The following is a 14,884-nucleotide window of genomic DNA, read 5'->3' on the forward strand; positions in this document are numbered from 1 at the left end:
TCTGCCCAGGCTGCATGGCGTGTCGAGTGGTTAGCGTGCAGACCTCACAGTTATTAGACCAGGGTTCAATTCCACCCTCGGCCATCTCTGTGTGGAGTTTGCATGTTCTCCCCGTGCATGCGTGGGTTTTCTCCGGGTACTCCGGTTTCCTCCCACATTCCAAAAACATGCTAGGTTAACTGGCCACTCAAAATTGTCCATAGGTATGAATGTGAGTGTGAATGGTTGTTTGTCTATATGTCTATATGGGTGTACCCCGCCTCTCGCCCAAAGACAGCTGGGATAGGCTCCAGCACCCCCGCGACCCTGGTGAGGAAAAGCGGTAGAAAATGAATGAATGAATGAGGTTCTGCCCATGGCAAGTTCAGTGTTGTTGTCTCTTAATGTCGAGAGTACGTCTCAAGGAGCCTTCAAACACGTGAAACCAAAGCATGCTCTTGAGAGAGGGAACTTATTTCTCTCCCAAAAGGTTTGCACACATGCATAGAAATAAGACACTAAAACGCCATTTGTGACTCTTCAAAACCCGACAATTTAAACTCTTTTGAAAAGTTTCTGAACACGAAATAACACAGCAAATGTTTATTTGCTGTTTGCTCCCGCACCCCCGAGAGAAGAAAAGGAGCCTTGTCACCGAAATTCAAAGTTAAGCTTGATGACACGGCAAATGACACTTGACACCAACTAAAAGGCCTCTTTGTGTGTGACATGTCATCCTTTTGTGTCTGTACGCCTGACAATTACTGGAGTTTGCCTCAACAAAAACATCTTTGCACCCTCCACAGTTTGGTGCTCTTTGATTACAAACAGACATAAATCCCAGCTGGATGCACGTTTAACGAAATTGTGCTTTATATGGACGACAGTATAGCTACGGTATACTGCACTGTTATGCTGATTAAGGTGCCGCAAAGCAATCAACCACAAGCCAGCTTAGTGACAGGATGTTCAGAGGAGCCGTGAACTGCGAGAAGGCTCAATTACAACCCCCACCCCCCACCATGTGCTGAATTCATTGTCTTTCAGGATGTTATATCCCAAAAAATAGATGCTTATTAACTCATTCAATCCCGGACATTTTAGAAAAGACATCCGCTGCAGTGCGGCCCATTTCAGTTAATTTTGACTGATCTTTCAAGGCGTTGTGCTCTATGGCTATATACTGTAAACATGGAACCTACCAAAGGAAAGATTAGACTTTCCTAATCAATGTTTTCTGTTCTTTAGTAACATCAGTAAGTTTTGGAAAAATATCAGTTCCCAACTAAAAAGAGAGCTTTTTGACACAAATATTTCTTTTTTTTTTTTTTGTTGCTTTTTTTAGTGGACATTTTAATGCCTTAAAATTGCCCTACATCGGTCGTGCATCATCACCCTTTTTTGCCTCACGCAAAAATAACACGCCACAGGGCCAAAGGAAGTAGCAAGTGCCAGCAATTTCATACAGAGGGTGAACTCATGAGCTCTCTTCCCCATACATTCCAGATTGTATTTGCCGATAAGTCTTTAATATTCGTTGTTATATTAATATTCGTTGTATTCATTTATTCAGGGCAATGCATATTAATGGGCATCTGCAAAACAATACAGATGCAAATATCTCAGATTATACTACAAGTGCTAGTTCCCATCAGTCAGATAACAGATTAATTAATAACAACAATATAAAAACAATTCACCATAAACAATACATGACTAAAATAAACACAGAACATTAAAAGGTATCCATTTCATTTGTCATTTAGAATTATTTTTGCATTATTTTCTGTAAGTAAAATTATAATTATTTGCTACAAAATGTATATTTGTTAATATTTGAGTGTCTGAAACGGATTTATGGCAAATGGCAGGAAAAATTGCTTTGGTTTTTGTCAGACGATTTAGAATGAATGAAATACTATCACTGTACCAATATTTAAATTCACTTTAAAATGACATTGAAAAAAAGAACAGATAGAGCAATCTGTGTGGGTTTTTTTAATGCAGAATTCCATTTGTTAAAAAAAAAAAAGACCTTCATAAGCACAATACAGTTTTTGGTATACTTCATTACGGCCTGCCTGCAATGCATGAATGCTGCCCAGCTTATTAATATTATTATCCCTCATACTTATTATAATGGCAGTGATTTTAGTGATGCAGAGGTCAGTCTTCTTCCTGTTATATATACATTATTTTTAATTATTAGTTTTACATTTCCTTTATTTGCCATGAGCAATTCTCTGAATGGCTTGTTCCACTTGACCATGAAAAACACTGTGTGGGATGTCCATGTTATAACAGTGAAGTACAAAAAAAGATTTCATCTGTACAAGTTGGCGTTACGCAACACGCCTTTGGAAGGGTTAATACACAAAGTAATAGGTAGGCCTTTATTTGTGCCACATTTGTATTTGAACCCACTTGTCCTTCGTCCTTAGAAGCAACTTAAAGAAAAAACCGTTGTTACTCTTTGCCCATTCCAAAGCAGCACTTGAAGCATAGAGGGTTGTTTTTTTTTTTTTTTGGAAATGTCACATCCTGGCATATTCAAATGCCACCTCTTCCAGGGTGTCCTCATCGCATGTAACCTTGGTGCTGCTTTTCAAACACAGTTGATATTGAAATCCATTTAGAGGCGAATCAAAAGTATAACATTGTGTGTACAGCAGGTTGGCCAATGATCTGACGTTGCATTCATGTCCTGCGTCTGTGCATAAATGCTTATTGATGCTTTTTATTGCTTTCTGTGGCCCTTACAAAGAGAAAATGTGAATTGGCATTTGTAGGAGAGATGTAAAGGGCTTTCTCATGTGATGGAAGGGTGGGGTGAGATACAGCTGCAGATGCTGATAAGAAAGCACCAGGCCTTGAACATGCAACTCGGGCGCACTGACAGCGCTGGCAGACAGCACCCTGCTACCTGTCCTCAATGTCACCCATCAGCGCCTATCTGATTTCAACTGGCTGTCCGCAGTCTCTCTGCTGCCGTCAGACATACACTCAACACACACACATTTGGTGGAGAAGGGACGTAGTGGGGGGAAGTGTACAGTACCTTGCGTGTTGCCTGGATTGGTGGTGGGTGTGGGGATAGTAGTGGGAGCATCTAGATGAAGAGAGTAAAGAAAAATAAAGAACACACATAAGAAATAAGAAAGACAAGAGTAAAGAAGACAAAGATCACCGACGATGATGAGAGGCTACTCGAGTACAAGCCACAGCTATTGTGGGCGGTGAACATGTACAGTGGACCCCACCCCCACGCATTCAGCATTCACCAACCTACACATTCGACGATTTTCGGTCCAAATTGTATTAGACTTTTTAAAATAGGCTGTTTTTTCCCGTAATCTAATTTCCTTGGAGGGGGGTGTTCACGAGACGGAAACATTTGGCCATAATACGTAAATAAATTCAGTCATCACACAATACATCTGTGGTTTTCTTCTGTCATGGTCCCCCAGGGGACAGAGTTTGTTTCATGGCTCCCCCCAATTTAAAATACTTCTGAGAACCTATTAATCTGTCCTGTACAGACTGAAGTGAAACTGAAAGCAGGAAGATGCAACAAAACGGAGAACAGGGAATCTTAAACTGCATGTTGAGTACAACAAATGTGTACACGTTGGCAGGTCTGTACTAACACGCTCCCCCGACAGTTCACCATGCCCCCCCGGGGTCCCCGCCTACCTATTTAATAAATGTTAAATGAACAGGAAATATATTCCCATGTGCATGTTTGTTTATTTTCCTGGATTTTTGCCTCAGAGTTCACTCATTGTGCATTGGCTCAGCACCTACATGCTTCATAGAACAATGGCAAACAGGGAAAGACCTCCAGTTAGTCACACACTCGCTTTATAATGTAATAATACCGAAACAATGTACAGCAATTAACCACCACACAGAAGCAAAAACATATTTTAAATGTTGAATTATGATATTTTTTCCTACTAAAACAGAAAACAAATGTCATTCACAATAACTCAGCAATACTTAATACATATATAAAAATACAGGAATTTAAATGTTATTTACTTTCGTTTTTTTCTCTCTGTATTTTCAGCAGAAAACACATCCCATTCATCATAAGTTGGTAATAATCGGGACCATGCGGCCCCCGCCCCCAGAATGTCGATAACAACAGACTGCAACAAAAGGCCAGAAGGATCGACAGTGACCCCGCACATCTGGGACGCTTCTCTAAGCTAACCACTCAACTACCGTGCAGCCGAAACAGAATTAATAGACTAAAAAACGTTTTGTGTGCCTAAGCTGTCAAATGCACTCCCCCCACCCCCCAGGAATATCACACAGACACCCTTACTTGTGCAAGTTCCCCCATGTGCAATATCACTTCTCACTTGATACTTTTACACCTCAACCTTTTGGATGTATATTTCATACATTTAGATTGATATTTTAACATTTTAACGGCTGTCAATATGTGATTCACGTAGTAGTTGCTCTACTGGATCCCATTAGAGGTGGCGTACCTAATCCAGTGTCCATTTGATAGCGGCCCAAAGTGCCATCTGTAGAGCCAGAATGCATGGCAGGAATACGTAGGATTATGCCAACATCACATCATGGTACGCGGTCCTATTTCCGCCTGTCTATACATTTTCAAATGAACAATGCATAATAAGGACTTGCCGTCACGGGGAGATATCACTATTTTCCACCATCTTGCTGGATAATTAAGTCAAAGCGCAAATTAAACCACTGCGGTGGTCCAATCTGCGGCGCAGCAGAGAGCAGTCCTCCGCCACACGCACCCCGCACTGATTAGGCCTGTCGCAATAGCAAACATCATCATCAGAAAGACGAACAGAAGGGTGATTCAGGTATGCGGCGAGGCTAAGGAGGGCTGTGAGGTGCCTCATCAAGAGGATATATGGCGGGGGGAAGATATTGCGACCCCTTGCTGCGGCAGAGTCGCAGCGGGGGAAATTGGCTGGCGATGTGTGTGTGTTTGTGTGTGTGTGTGTGCGGTTACTGTCTGCATTCCATCAAAAGGCAGCAGTGGGGGAGCAAATAGTTCCAAACTAATGATAAAACATCAAGGATGGTGTAATGTTGCCGCCGGGGATGGAGTGCACGGCGAAGGAGGCGCTGATGGCGGTCAAGGGGGTGGCGGTGTCGGGAGAGATTCCCCTCTGACAGCATTTGAAGAGGAGGATTGGCTCCATTCCACTCCCTGTGACCGAAGGGGGTCTGATAGCAGAAATGTCAGAGGGGGAAATTTGCCATTCAGGTGTCGAGGTCTTTATAAAGGCCGGGATGGGATGGGCACGTATAATATCAAGGCAAACTAAAATTCTCCATGGGCAATTTCCCAGCCTGGATGACTGCAGCCTGTGCATTATTAAGGCTGAAATACGAGGCCATATTTCTAGCCTGCCTTTGTATTGCCGAGAAATCAGATAACATCAAATTTCACCATAAAGAGAAGCAGTGATACAAAAGCGGCTAAATTGTTTACCTGCTGTATGCCTGCTTAAACCATGTCGACACTGCTGATATTTCACTTTACTTCTCTTCTTGTGCTTCAGACTTTATATTGACAAGCAACAAGAACTCGGGGTTCCGCCTTTCCTAGCAATATCAATGCATGAATGGCCCTTAGAACGCTTCTCATGAATAAGGAGGCAATGTTTCCTGCATTAGCGGTACAGAAAATGGATGGATGGAAGGATATTTGTTGTTTCTCACAATATTGCAACAATAATACAGCTTTTTTCTTGTTTTTTTCTGTTGTCGGTTTGTATTTCATTCATTCATTTTCTACCGCTTATCCTCACGAGGGTTGCGGGGGGTGCTAAGTCGAGGGGCGGGGTACACCCTGGACTGGTGGCCAGCCAATCACAGGGCACATACGTATAGACAAACAACCATTCACACTCACATTCATACCTATGGACAATTTGGAGTCGCCAATTAACCTAGCATGTTTTTGGGATGGGGGAGGAAACCGGAAAACCCATGCATACACGGGGAGAACTCCACACAGAGATGGCCAAGGGTGGGATTGAACTCAGGTCTCCTAGCTGTGAGGTATGCGCGCTAACCACTCGACCGCCGTGCAGCTTTGCGTTTATTTTTACATTTTCTTATACAGTTCACTTACATATACTTCTAATATTTCTGCCGTGGGCTAATAAAAACCAGCCATGACTGCAAATAGTCCCCGGCCCACACTTTGGACCCCTGATCTATGTATCTTGAGTATGTGTGCTGATGTGTTGAAATGTGTTTTTCTTGCCAACAGACTTCTGGCCCATACAGGATTTACAGGTCAAAATGAGTCAATGGCGGGATAAACCGTGGCAGTGAAGGTAGCATCAAGCAGGTCATCAAGCAGGAGGAGGAGGAAGAGGATAACAGCATGACAAGCGTACACAGCCGCACACAATATACACATTTAACAGGTGGGGGGAAAGAGGGGTGTTGAGTTAGTACCTGGGGGGCCGCTTCATCCTCCCATTTATTGTATTAAGAACTGACGTGAATGTATATAAATATAGAAATATTGAATTACTGTACATTAATAGAATACTAATATTTTGGTTAAAGATAGGCGAGGATGAACACACATTATTAACATTATTATTATTATTTTGTCCACTAATAGAAAACATGTCCAACATCCAAGACGACGGTCCAAGGTTATCCCATCCATGGACACAAACACACTAATTAAACCGTTGCAGTGAGTGTGATTACTCAGGGACAACAAAACCCCTTCCACAAACCCCAACACCATCCGAGATGGCATTAAATCCTCCGGAAAGAGGCGTGGGAGCCACAGACATAATTATAACTGGTTATGAGCACCTTTTACCAATCTCCTGTGTTTCATTAGCGCCAGCTGAAGTTGTAGCGCTCCAACGTTGATTCACAAGAGATGGGCTCTTTTATGGAAATTGCTAAAATATGTGGAGAGGAAGTCGTCACTAATTGAAGAGACAACAAGGATGACGCAGATTGTTTTTTTTTTTTTTTTGCTCTACCAAGAACACCTGCTCCTACCATACTGATCACTCCATCTTTGAACCATCCACTGACTTACACCGTAATTGTTTATCATGAATTCATCAGCCGTCCTTACATCATTTTGCAAACTAGAATCCATAGAAGCTCCCCATAGAAACTGCAAATGAATGTTGCCAGAGTCCATCCAATCCCGGAGAACAGAGATACATGTCAGGCAGGCATTGTGGACAGCAGAGTTGTCCACACAACCACACAGAAGAAGGCTTTGGTGGATCTCCTAGTGGATCTCCATGCTAGTAACTTTGGAAGCCGTCCAGGGTACTTGTTTTGATGTCTTATGGTTATTGAACTGCAGTCAGCGTCAGAGGATGGTCCCGTGTCTCGACGGACAGCCATTGGGAACCTACGACTCAGGGCTGGTGGCAATGTTTGGGTCTACCACTTGACTTTGTTATTCCACAACCCTCAGGATGCTTCAGCTGACCGTTTTACAGCATCCAACCTCAGCAGCAAATGGACGCTGCATGCGAGAGGCCTTACTTATGCAGCTCAACAATCCAACTATGCTTTTCTGACTTTGCATCAAGACAACCCATGACAGTTTGAATGCCTGACAGAAAATGAGTTATGGGTTATGCATTAAATGGGACCTAATGTGCTCCTTTCCAGCCCTTTGTATTGAGTCGTGGACTCCGATAGAGCAGCTACACACAATAACCAGCACAGAAAGCTTTCCAGATCTTCCAGAATCTGTTTTTCCTTGGCTTTCCAAAATGGTCTGTTTGAATTTATTCTACGCACAGACTGCCTCCGGGCATGCCCACTCCACTGTGATTGGTCACATTCCCATGGTGAAACCTCCACCGTGCGGCAGAGCAGAGGATGGCAGGTCTACAGCTTGTATTTGGGAACGCCCATATAAGGAAGTCTGGCTCACTGTGACATCACAGCGAGGTCTCTGAAACCGAGCTTATAGAGCCATCCTAAACGTCTTCCAGGGCTCACTTCCAAATGTGGTGAAACTTTGACATGGTTTAACAAGATAGTACAACATTCCAACTACATTTATAGGTCAGAAACATGGAAGGAGCATCGTAGGTCTCCTTTAAATCATGAAAAACATTTCTACAAGACTAATATGAATATGCATCTTAAATATTTGTGTCTGCATTTGAAAAGGGAAATAGTACAAAGTAAAAATGAAATAGCTTGTAGTCCCAACTAGACATGTCATGTATAGTTGGGACTACAAGCTAGTTGTAGTCCAAAGTAGACATGTATAGTTGGGAATACCAGCTATTTCAAGGGTTACGTTTTTTTCATTTACAGATGCTAACAAATTCTTCTCAAAATCTTCACACTAAAAACCTGTCAAAAAAAAAAAGGCACAGTTGCCGTGATGGCCCAGACGTTAAAAAACCTTTTCAGTTATGTGCACAAATGCACATTTTCTACAGCTGTCATCGTAATTTGCTCCCGGGACAGATAAACAAACCGTAACATGGCTGCTTTTTGACAATGGCTGTCAAGTCGACTTAAACAAGACAGGCTGAGTAGAAATCAGAACAATATTGTTGTGAAAGCTGCAATCAGACAATCAGATCTTGGGCCTGTTTTCTCCAACTCTGAAGACCACACAACCCGTTAAGCCCCCCTCCCGACCCCCTCGTTGGAGCACAGTTTGAATAGGAGTGACCATGCTTGGAGTCTAAAAACAAAAAAAGATACAATTCCACAATCCGCCACGGTTTGGAACACTTAAGTATGAGAGGTTGCCAGTCTTATGTTTATTCAACACAACGTGAAAGGAAAAGAGGCTTTGAGAAACAAAGGCAGTTTTTCGAGAAGACAAAACGCAATGTCTGGAGGAACTCTGCTGTGCGAGCTTGTACGGGCATTTGTCATTCCGTATAAGACACGTTCCCCGAACCTGCAGAGCTCTTTACAAGGATCTTCACTTCTATGTACAGTACATTTTGGATGTGTTACTTTCAGATGAAATGGATATTGGATACGTGACTGAGCTAGAGTGATGATAAAGTGAATCTTGGATAACGTTTGGTCTTTTCTGAATTGATGATTTCATCTTGGATATTGGAAGAAAATAAAAGGACACAAAATATTGTGATATTTCCTGTAATTGAATCCTGAAAAATGATTTGCCGTGGGAGTCATTATTGATGTGCTGTTTGCAAAACTCAACCACCATTTCTGCTCCACAGATAATATTGATGAAGTTTAGGAACCGAGGAAATTCAATAGCAGTTGTTACGAGGGAGGTCAGGGGACACCCGACTCACAAGACGAGATGATGCACAAGATTGGGTTGACAAGAACAAGATATTATTAATATTCATTTTAATACAATGTAATAATATGACTGGACAAACAAACTTTTATTTAACCAAGTCAAAAAAATGTTTGATTTACCTACAAATTGACAAATAAATACATACATACCACTGTTATGATAATATATAATATTGATAAAGGTCACTGGTGTCCCTTGATAGTTATAATTATAAAAAACTATAAAGAAAAACATTCATATACTGTAATTAAAGACAAATGGAGGGATGTTAAGGGAAAAATGTTGTAATCCAACAAAAAAAGCATAATTTTATAACAATAAGATTGTGATATAATAAGATAGGGTAGAAGATGGGTGGACGTTAAGGGAAAAATGTTCATTCATTCATTCATTTTCTACTGCTTATCCTCACGAGGGTCGCAGAGGTGCTGGAGCCTATCCCAGCTGTCTTCGGGCGAGAGGCGGGGTCCATCCTGGACTGGTGGCCAGCCAATCACAGGGCACATATAGACAAACAACCATTCACACTCACATTGATACCTATGGACAATGTGGAGTTGCCAATTAACCTAGCATGTTTTTGGAATGTGGGAGGAAACCGGAGTACCCGGAGAAAACCCACGCATGCACGGGGAGAACATGCAAACTCCACACAGAGATGGCCGAGGGTCAGATTGAACTCAGGTCTTCGCGCTAACCAAGATTGTGATATAACAAGAAAAAATATGATATAATTGCAAAAAGAAAATTGACAAAGATTATTTAGGAGGAAAGTTGAGATGCAATACTTTCTATAATGTACGCGGCCCTTGCTGGCAAAGGCTTGTCCACCCCTGGTGTAAATGTTTGCTGTGGTGGTAAAGAGTTCTGAGTGTACTAGTAACTACTAGAGATAGTACTCACCATAAACATAGAGCATGTAGTCACCGTAGGCCTCGCCCACAGCATTGGAGGCCACGCAGCGATACGTGCCGTTGAAGGACTTATTGAGGTTCTCGATGTAAAGGTCCGCGCCCGTGACCACGGCATGAGGCGGCACGTCCTCGTCCACCCTCAGCCAACTGATCTGATGAGGACTGCAAATATGCACACGCATGTGTCACACAGCTACACACATCTCTGAAGTAAAGGTCAAAACTAAGGCCGTGGGAGAAGGGCCCGGTCATGAAGACGTTGAAGGTTCAAGCAGGAGAACATTTCAATGTGAACTCACTGTGGTTTTCCTTCTGCGATACACGTCAGGTCAAGATTGTCTCCCTCTCGAGTTAATCCTTCAGGATACGTCACCACAATCTTCACTTCTGGTTTATCTGAAATAACGGAGAGCAGATATTGACGGCGCTCTTGTGGCATAAACTCTTCGCCACGCTGGCCTTTTTTTTTTCAACCTGTGCTAGCTAGCCGCAGTCAAAGCTAAAATAAAACTGATGATTGCACCCTATAAAGTTGGGGAGACTCTCCAAGAATAGGCAGGATAAAAAAGGATTATCCAACGTGCACATTTGACATCTACTCAGCCTATAGTAGCTTTACAGGAAAATGATTTCTCTCCCCTTATCAATGTCCGCCAAAGATGACCAAAATGTCAAGCAGTTCCAAACAAGCTTTCTGTTTTTCATTGAAAGGTCAGAGAAAAAAGGCCAAAATGATATTCCACGTCGTCTTAACCTTTCTGAGTGGCGCCTAGCAGCCTAAATGAGCTCCTCAGTCATGGATCTATTGGTATTGGTGGCTGTCAATCAGAGACTAAGGGCAGCGCCACCTGTTGGCTGGTGGGAGGCATTTATGCAAATACTCTTGTCTGTGGGTGGAGTCATGCAGCAAGCACATGGCCGACTGTGCAGGTTTTCCAGGAAGGCCATTGACCACTGGTATAGATTCACGATCCGTGTGTGAGAGGGGACATGGTACGTATTTTATAGGGGGGGGGGGGCAACAGTGCACATTATGGCCATTTTTCTTTAGCCTGGTGGGCAGTTAGATTGAAGTCCATGCAACTTTGCCAAGCAACAAGTGGGTTCTTGAATTGGGGTGCGTTTTTTTTATTTATATGCCTCAAATGTCTGAGAGAAAACAATTTTGTATACACGGCGTGGCCGTGCACTAACAAGTACATTCATGGCAACATGTATACTTACAGTATTTTGTTGTATTTTCATCATTTTAAACATAACTAGGAATTCTTCCCTGGATGCATCGGTTTCACATCTAGTGCTACTAATGTCTGTTTCCTCCAGACTCTGCCGCTGGATACCTTCGCATGAATGCGGGTCCACAACCTAATCTTTTTCAGCCTGAATATATGGCGGATGAGCTACAGGTTTTAGGAGCTGATGGGGGGCCATTCAGCTTCCCAAGCCATTCCGTGGAATACAGTCAGGGATGGGTCCACTCACATAGCACTTCTAAGCTCCGTTGTGCCAGCAGGTCATTGGCAGCCGGATGGTCAACGATGCAGTCCACCGGCACGCCGTCATCCTCTTTACTGACAGGGAATCGTACCCGGCTGGTGACGGTAAACATCCTGTCATACGTTTCTTCCACTGTTGTTTCTCCTGGAAAAAAACACCCAAAAGCACCCAAGAAGGATTTGCGAGGTTAACGGCCAAGAAAAGCTGAAACATTCCTTTTAAATCCTGTGGCAGCACAAACAGCATAATGAAGCAGATCATTACCAGGACATTACCTGTCATAACGCCGTGCTCTCAAAAAGGCATTTACATTTCATTTATGATTCCGGAGCGCTGCCCATGGAGGTGAGGATTTAGACAAGCCCGGGGCTGGTGATTCTTAAAGGGGCAGCAAGGAGCATGTGGGTCACATAAGCCTGATAATGATTGCTCTTGCAGCTTAAGGGTGGAGCGTTGTCGGGGCGAACCTGGCAGTAATCTGCTGTCCACTCGGCCCCCGGGCTGTCAGAGGGGGCCTTCATTTGAAGAGCATTACAATGCCACGGGGGCATGGCATTAGCCGCTGTGCCGAGTGTGATGGTTTACTCGCACTTAATGAAGTGGGGAAATAATTACGGCCCCACTCTGACCTGCAGCTCACTTCCATTTCAGCCTTGTCACAGGGGAGCATCATTGGACTCTGGGGAGGCAAAACACTGTTACGACACTTGATTATCGCCGCATGTGTCCCTTGGATGGATATTAACTTCATGTAACATACACCTGCCCTCTGTAGACCTGCCCACATCCACAAGTCCAGAAAATCCAAAGGGATTTGGAAGTGGTCAGTCAGGGATTTATCACTAAGACCATTCAAATACAGTTCACCCTCACTTTTCAAATGCTTCAGTTTGTGGATGATTTGGTTTTCAACAAAATTTTGTCTCAGTTTTCCTACACTACATTGGTTATCGTACAGCTTTGCGTTAACTGTATTCCGTGGAAAAGAGTGCCTAAAGAGTGACTCACGGTCCATGTGTTTTTTCTGTGTGTGAGCCACCATGGGGGCCAAGAACGTTGAGTGCCATCAATTTGCTAAAAAAGTTGAAGCAAACTATTGAATTCAAGAAAAAACTCTTAGCAAAATATGAATATGGAGTCTGCATTGCCAATCTCGAGTTAAGTCCTTAAAAGGGGATCTATGATGCCCATTTTTGGGCAGCACACATAAAGCATCCTGGATCTTCCAGAATCTGCACCTATTCCAGCGCCATTTCCTTGGATTTCTTAAACGGTCTGTTTTAATTTATTCCCCGAATAGACCGCCAGTGATGGATCCTAGTCAGCTTGGACAGTCGCAGGTCGTGTGGCCACACGCTCTGTTCTTCCCGTAGCTCATTGGATCGTTGTGTTTCTGCCTGTTAGTTTGCTATTCTGCCGCTGCATTGCTGCATTCATATTAAAATATACATTTTCCCTGCAATTTCAGACCTGCTCTCTGCATCCTCGGGATTGTCTCCATACAATGCCAAAGCCGAAACGTAACAAATACATGCATATACAGACGCAGAGGGACAACAATTATACTTATAAGTATACTATTATTATTATTACTTATTATTATTATACTATTATTTAAGTAACTATTAAGTTATCTTATGAAAACATTACACCAGAACTCATTGAAATGATCGAAAATATTTGTGTTTTTTGGGGGAGCACTTGCAAAAGCAATGTTATTTTTATGAGCAAACGGAAGCCCCAGATGGACTCTATTCTCTGAAGGGAGGAAGGATAAGATCACTCCGGTTGTCAACACGCATAGAAACAGGAAAAGTACATTTTTGAACATTATGCCAGATAATGTATTATTGCAGGAAGAAAAAGTCTGCCATCTGCTATTATAAAAAACGAAAAACTAAACTGTTTTGTTCTCATCTAAAAAAAAACAGAAAAAACTGCCTGGAACTTATAAGAGGTCTGAGTTTTGCAGATGAGCGTGCTTATCAATGTGCGGACTGAGGCTTGTCAATTATCAACATCATCCACACGCAGATGAATGAAAACAGCCGCAAATCAAATCGTCCCAAGGACTTGAATCTCAATGCGGACAAGATTTGAGTGTTGCGGCAGAGACGTCTAATCAAAACACACTTGTGAGCATCAACCACTGATCAATCCCAGTGCAATCAAGCAAAACCTCTGCCAGGGTGACACTTGCCACCGTCAAACGCTGTTTGAACAGAATATTGCATTAGTAAATCAGACTGCCTTTCAGATAAGGCGGATGCAAAACAAGCTTAAAAAAATCCCATCATTAAATACTCCTTGAACACGATACTTTCCAACAAAACTTGGACATGAATATTGCTCAACTTAAGAAACTTCATTGATTTTGATCACATTTAATAGTATATAATTACACAAGCGTAAACAGTTCCTTTAAGGCTGAAAATATCTGAAAATCACTACCTCGGTTTTCGTCATTAATCTGTTTTGGTGGAAAAAACAAACAAACGTACAAAAACCGAACATATCAAATGAATCCTTTGCAGACACCCAGAAATATTAACACAAAACGGATTAAATGTATAAACGACCTTTTGACATCACTGTCACCTTTCATTGTTCTGTGCGCAATCTATGATAAAAATGAAGCTTACACACACACATACTTAAAGGATCCCTTGCCTGGGATCTGTTCATAGTGTCCCACCTGTAAAAGAAGTACAGTACATGTTTTCTTTTGCAATAAAGAACCAAATGACATAAATCAGGGCCCCTTGGGACCATTTCCAGCCCAAAGCTCATTTTTTATTGGCCCTCGGTATAGTCTGAATATGAAATACAATTCACTAATTCACATCACCATTGCTCTGCCAAGACTTCACTGCCAGACGGAACCAGACCACCACTTCCTGGGTTGAAGTGCTCATCAGCAAGAGGCCTTCGCAGATGCTGCTGCCATCATGGAAGACACGGCTGTGTGTGCACACCACTAAAAAAAGTGAACAGGCCAGGTTTCAAGTCTCAAAGGTTGAGCTACTCGGCCCCCAGGCCTGAAGCCAAAACGGAACACTGCGGCCCGCTAGTGTGGTACGAGCAGCCCTTTCTCACACACTCTACACATCCGCTCGAAAATATACGTACTTCCACACTGACACTTCCGGATGTCCATCTTTTGGCATTCTGTTGGACAGGAATG

At 42.7% G+C, this 14,884-nt stretch overlaps 1 protein-coding gene across 3 annotated transcripts in view; it reads right to left on the reverse strand.

Annotated features, from left to right (window-relative positions):
• The window catches only part of cadm1b (cell adhesion molecule 1b), a 164,104-nt gene that overhangs the window by 14,840 nt on the left and 134,380 nt on the right, over nt 1-14,884 (reverse strand). For 2 of the 3 annotated variants that reach the window (XM_058080344.1, XM_058080345.1), the window contains 4 exons: nt 11,686-11,844; nt 10,503-10,599; nt 10,193-10,365; nt 3,038-3,088 (listed from right to left, as the gene is read on the reverse strand). In XM_058080344.1, coding sequence (XP_057936327.1) covers nt 3,038-3,088; nt 10,193-10,365; nt 10,503-10,599; nt 11,686-11,844 — 480 coding nt within the window. The remainder of the gene's footprint in view (nt 1-3,037; nt 3,089-10,192; nt 10,366-10,502; nt 10,600-11,685; nt 11,845-14,884) is intronic. The other variant, XM_058080346.1, reaches the window with a different exon arrangement.

This window comes from Doryrhamphus excisus, chromosome 8, assembly GCF_030265055.1.
Source record: "Doryrhamphus excisus isolate RoL2022-K1 chromosome 8, RoL_Dexc_1.0, whole genome shotgun sequence".
NCBI classification, from domain to species: domain Eukaryota; kingdom Metazoa; phylum Chordata; class Actinopteri; order Syngnathiformes; family Syngnathidae; genus Doryrhamphus; species Doryrhamphus excisus.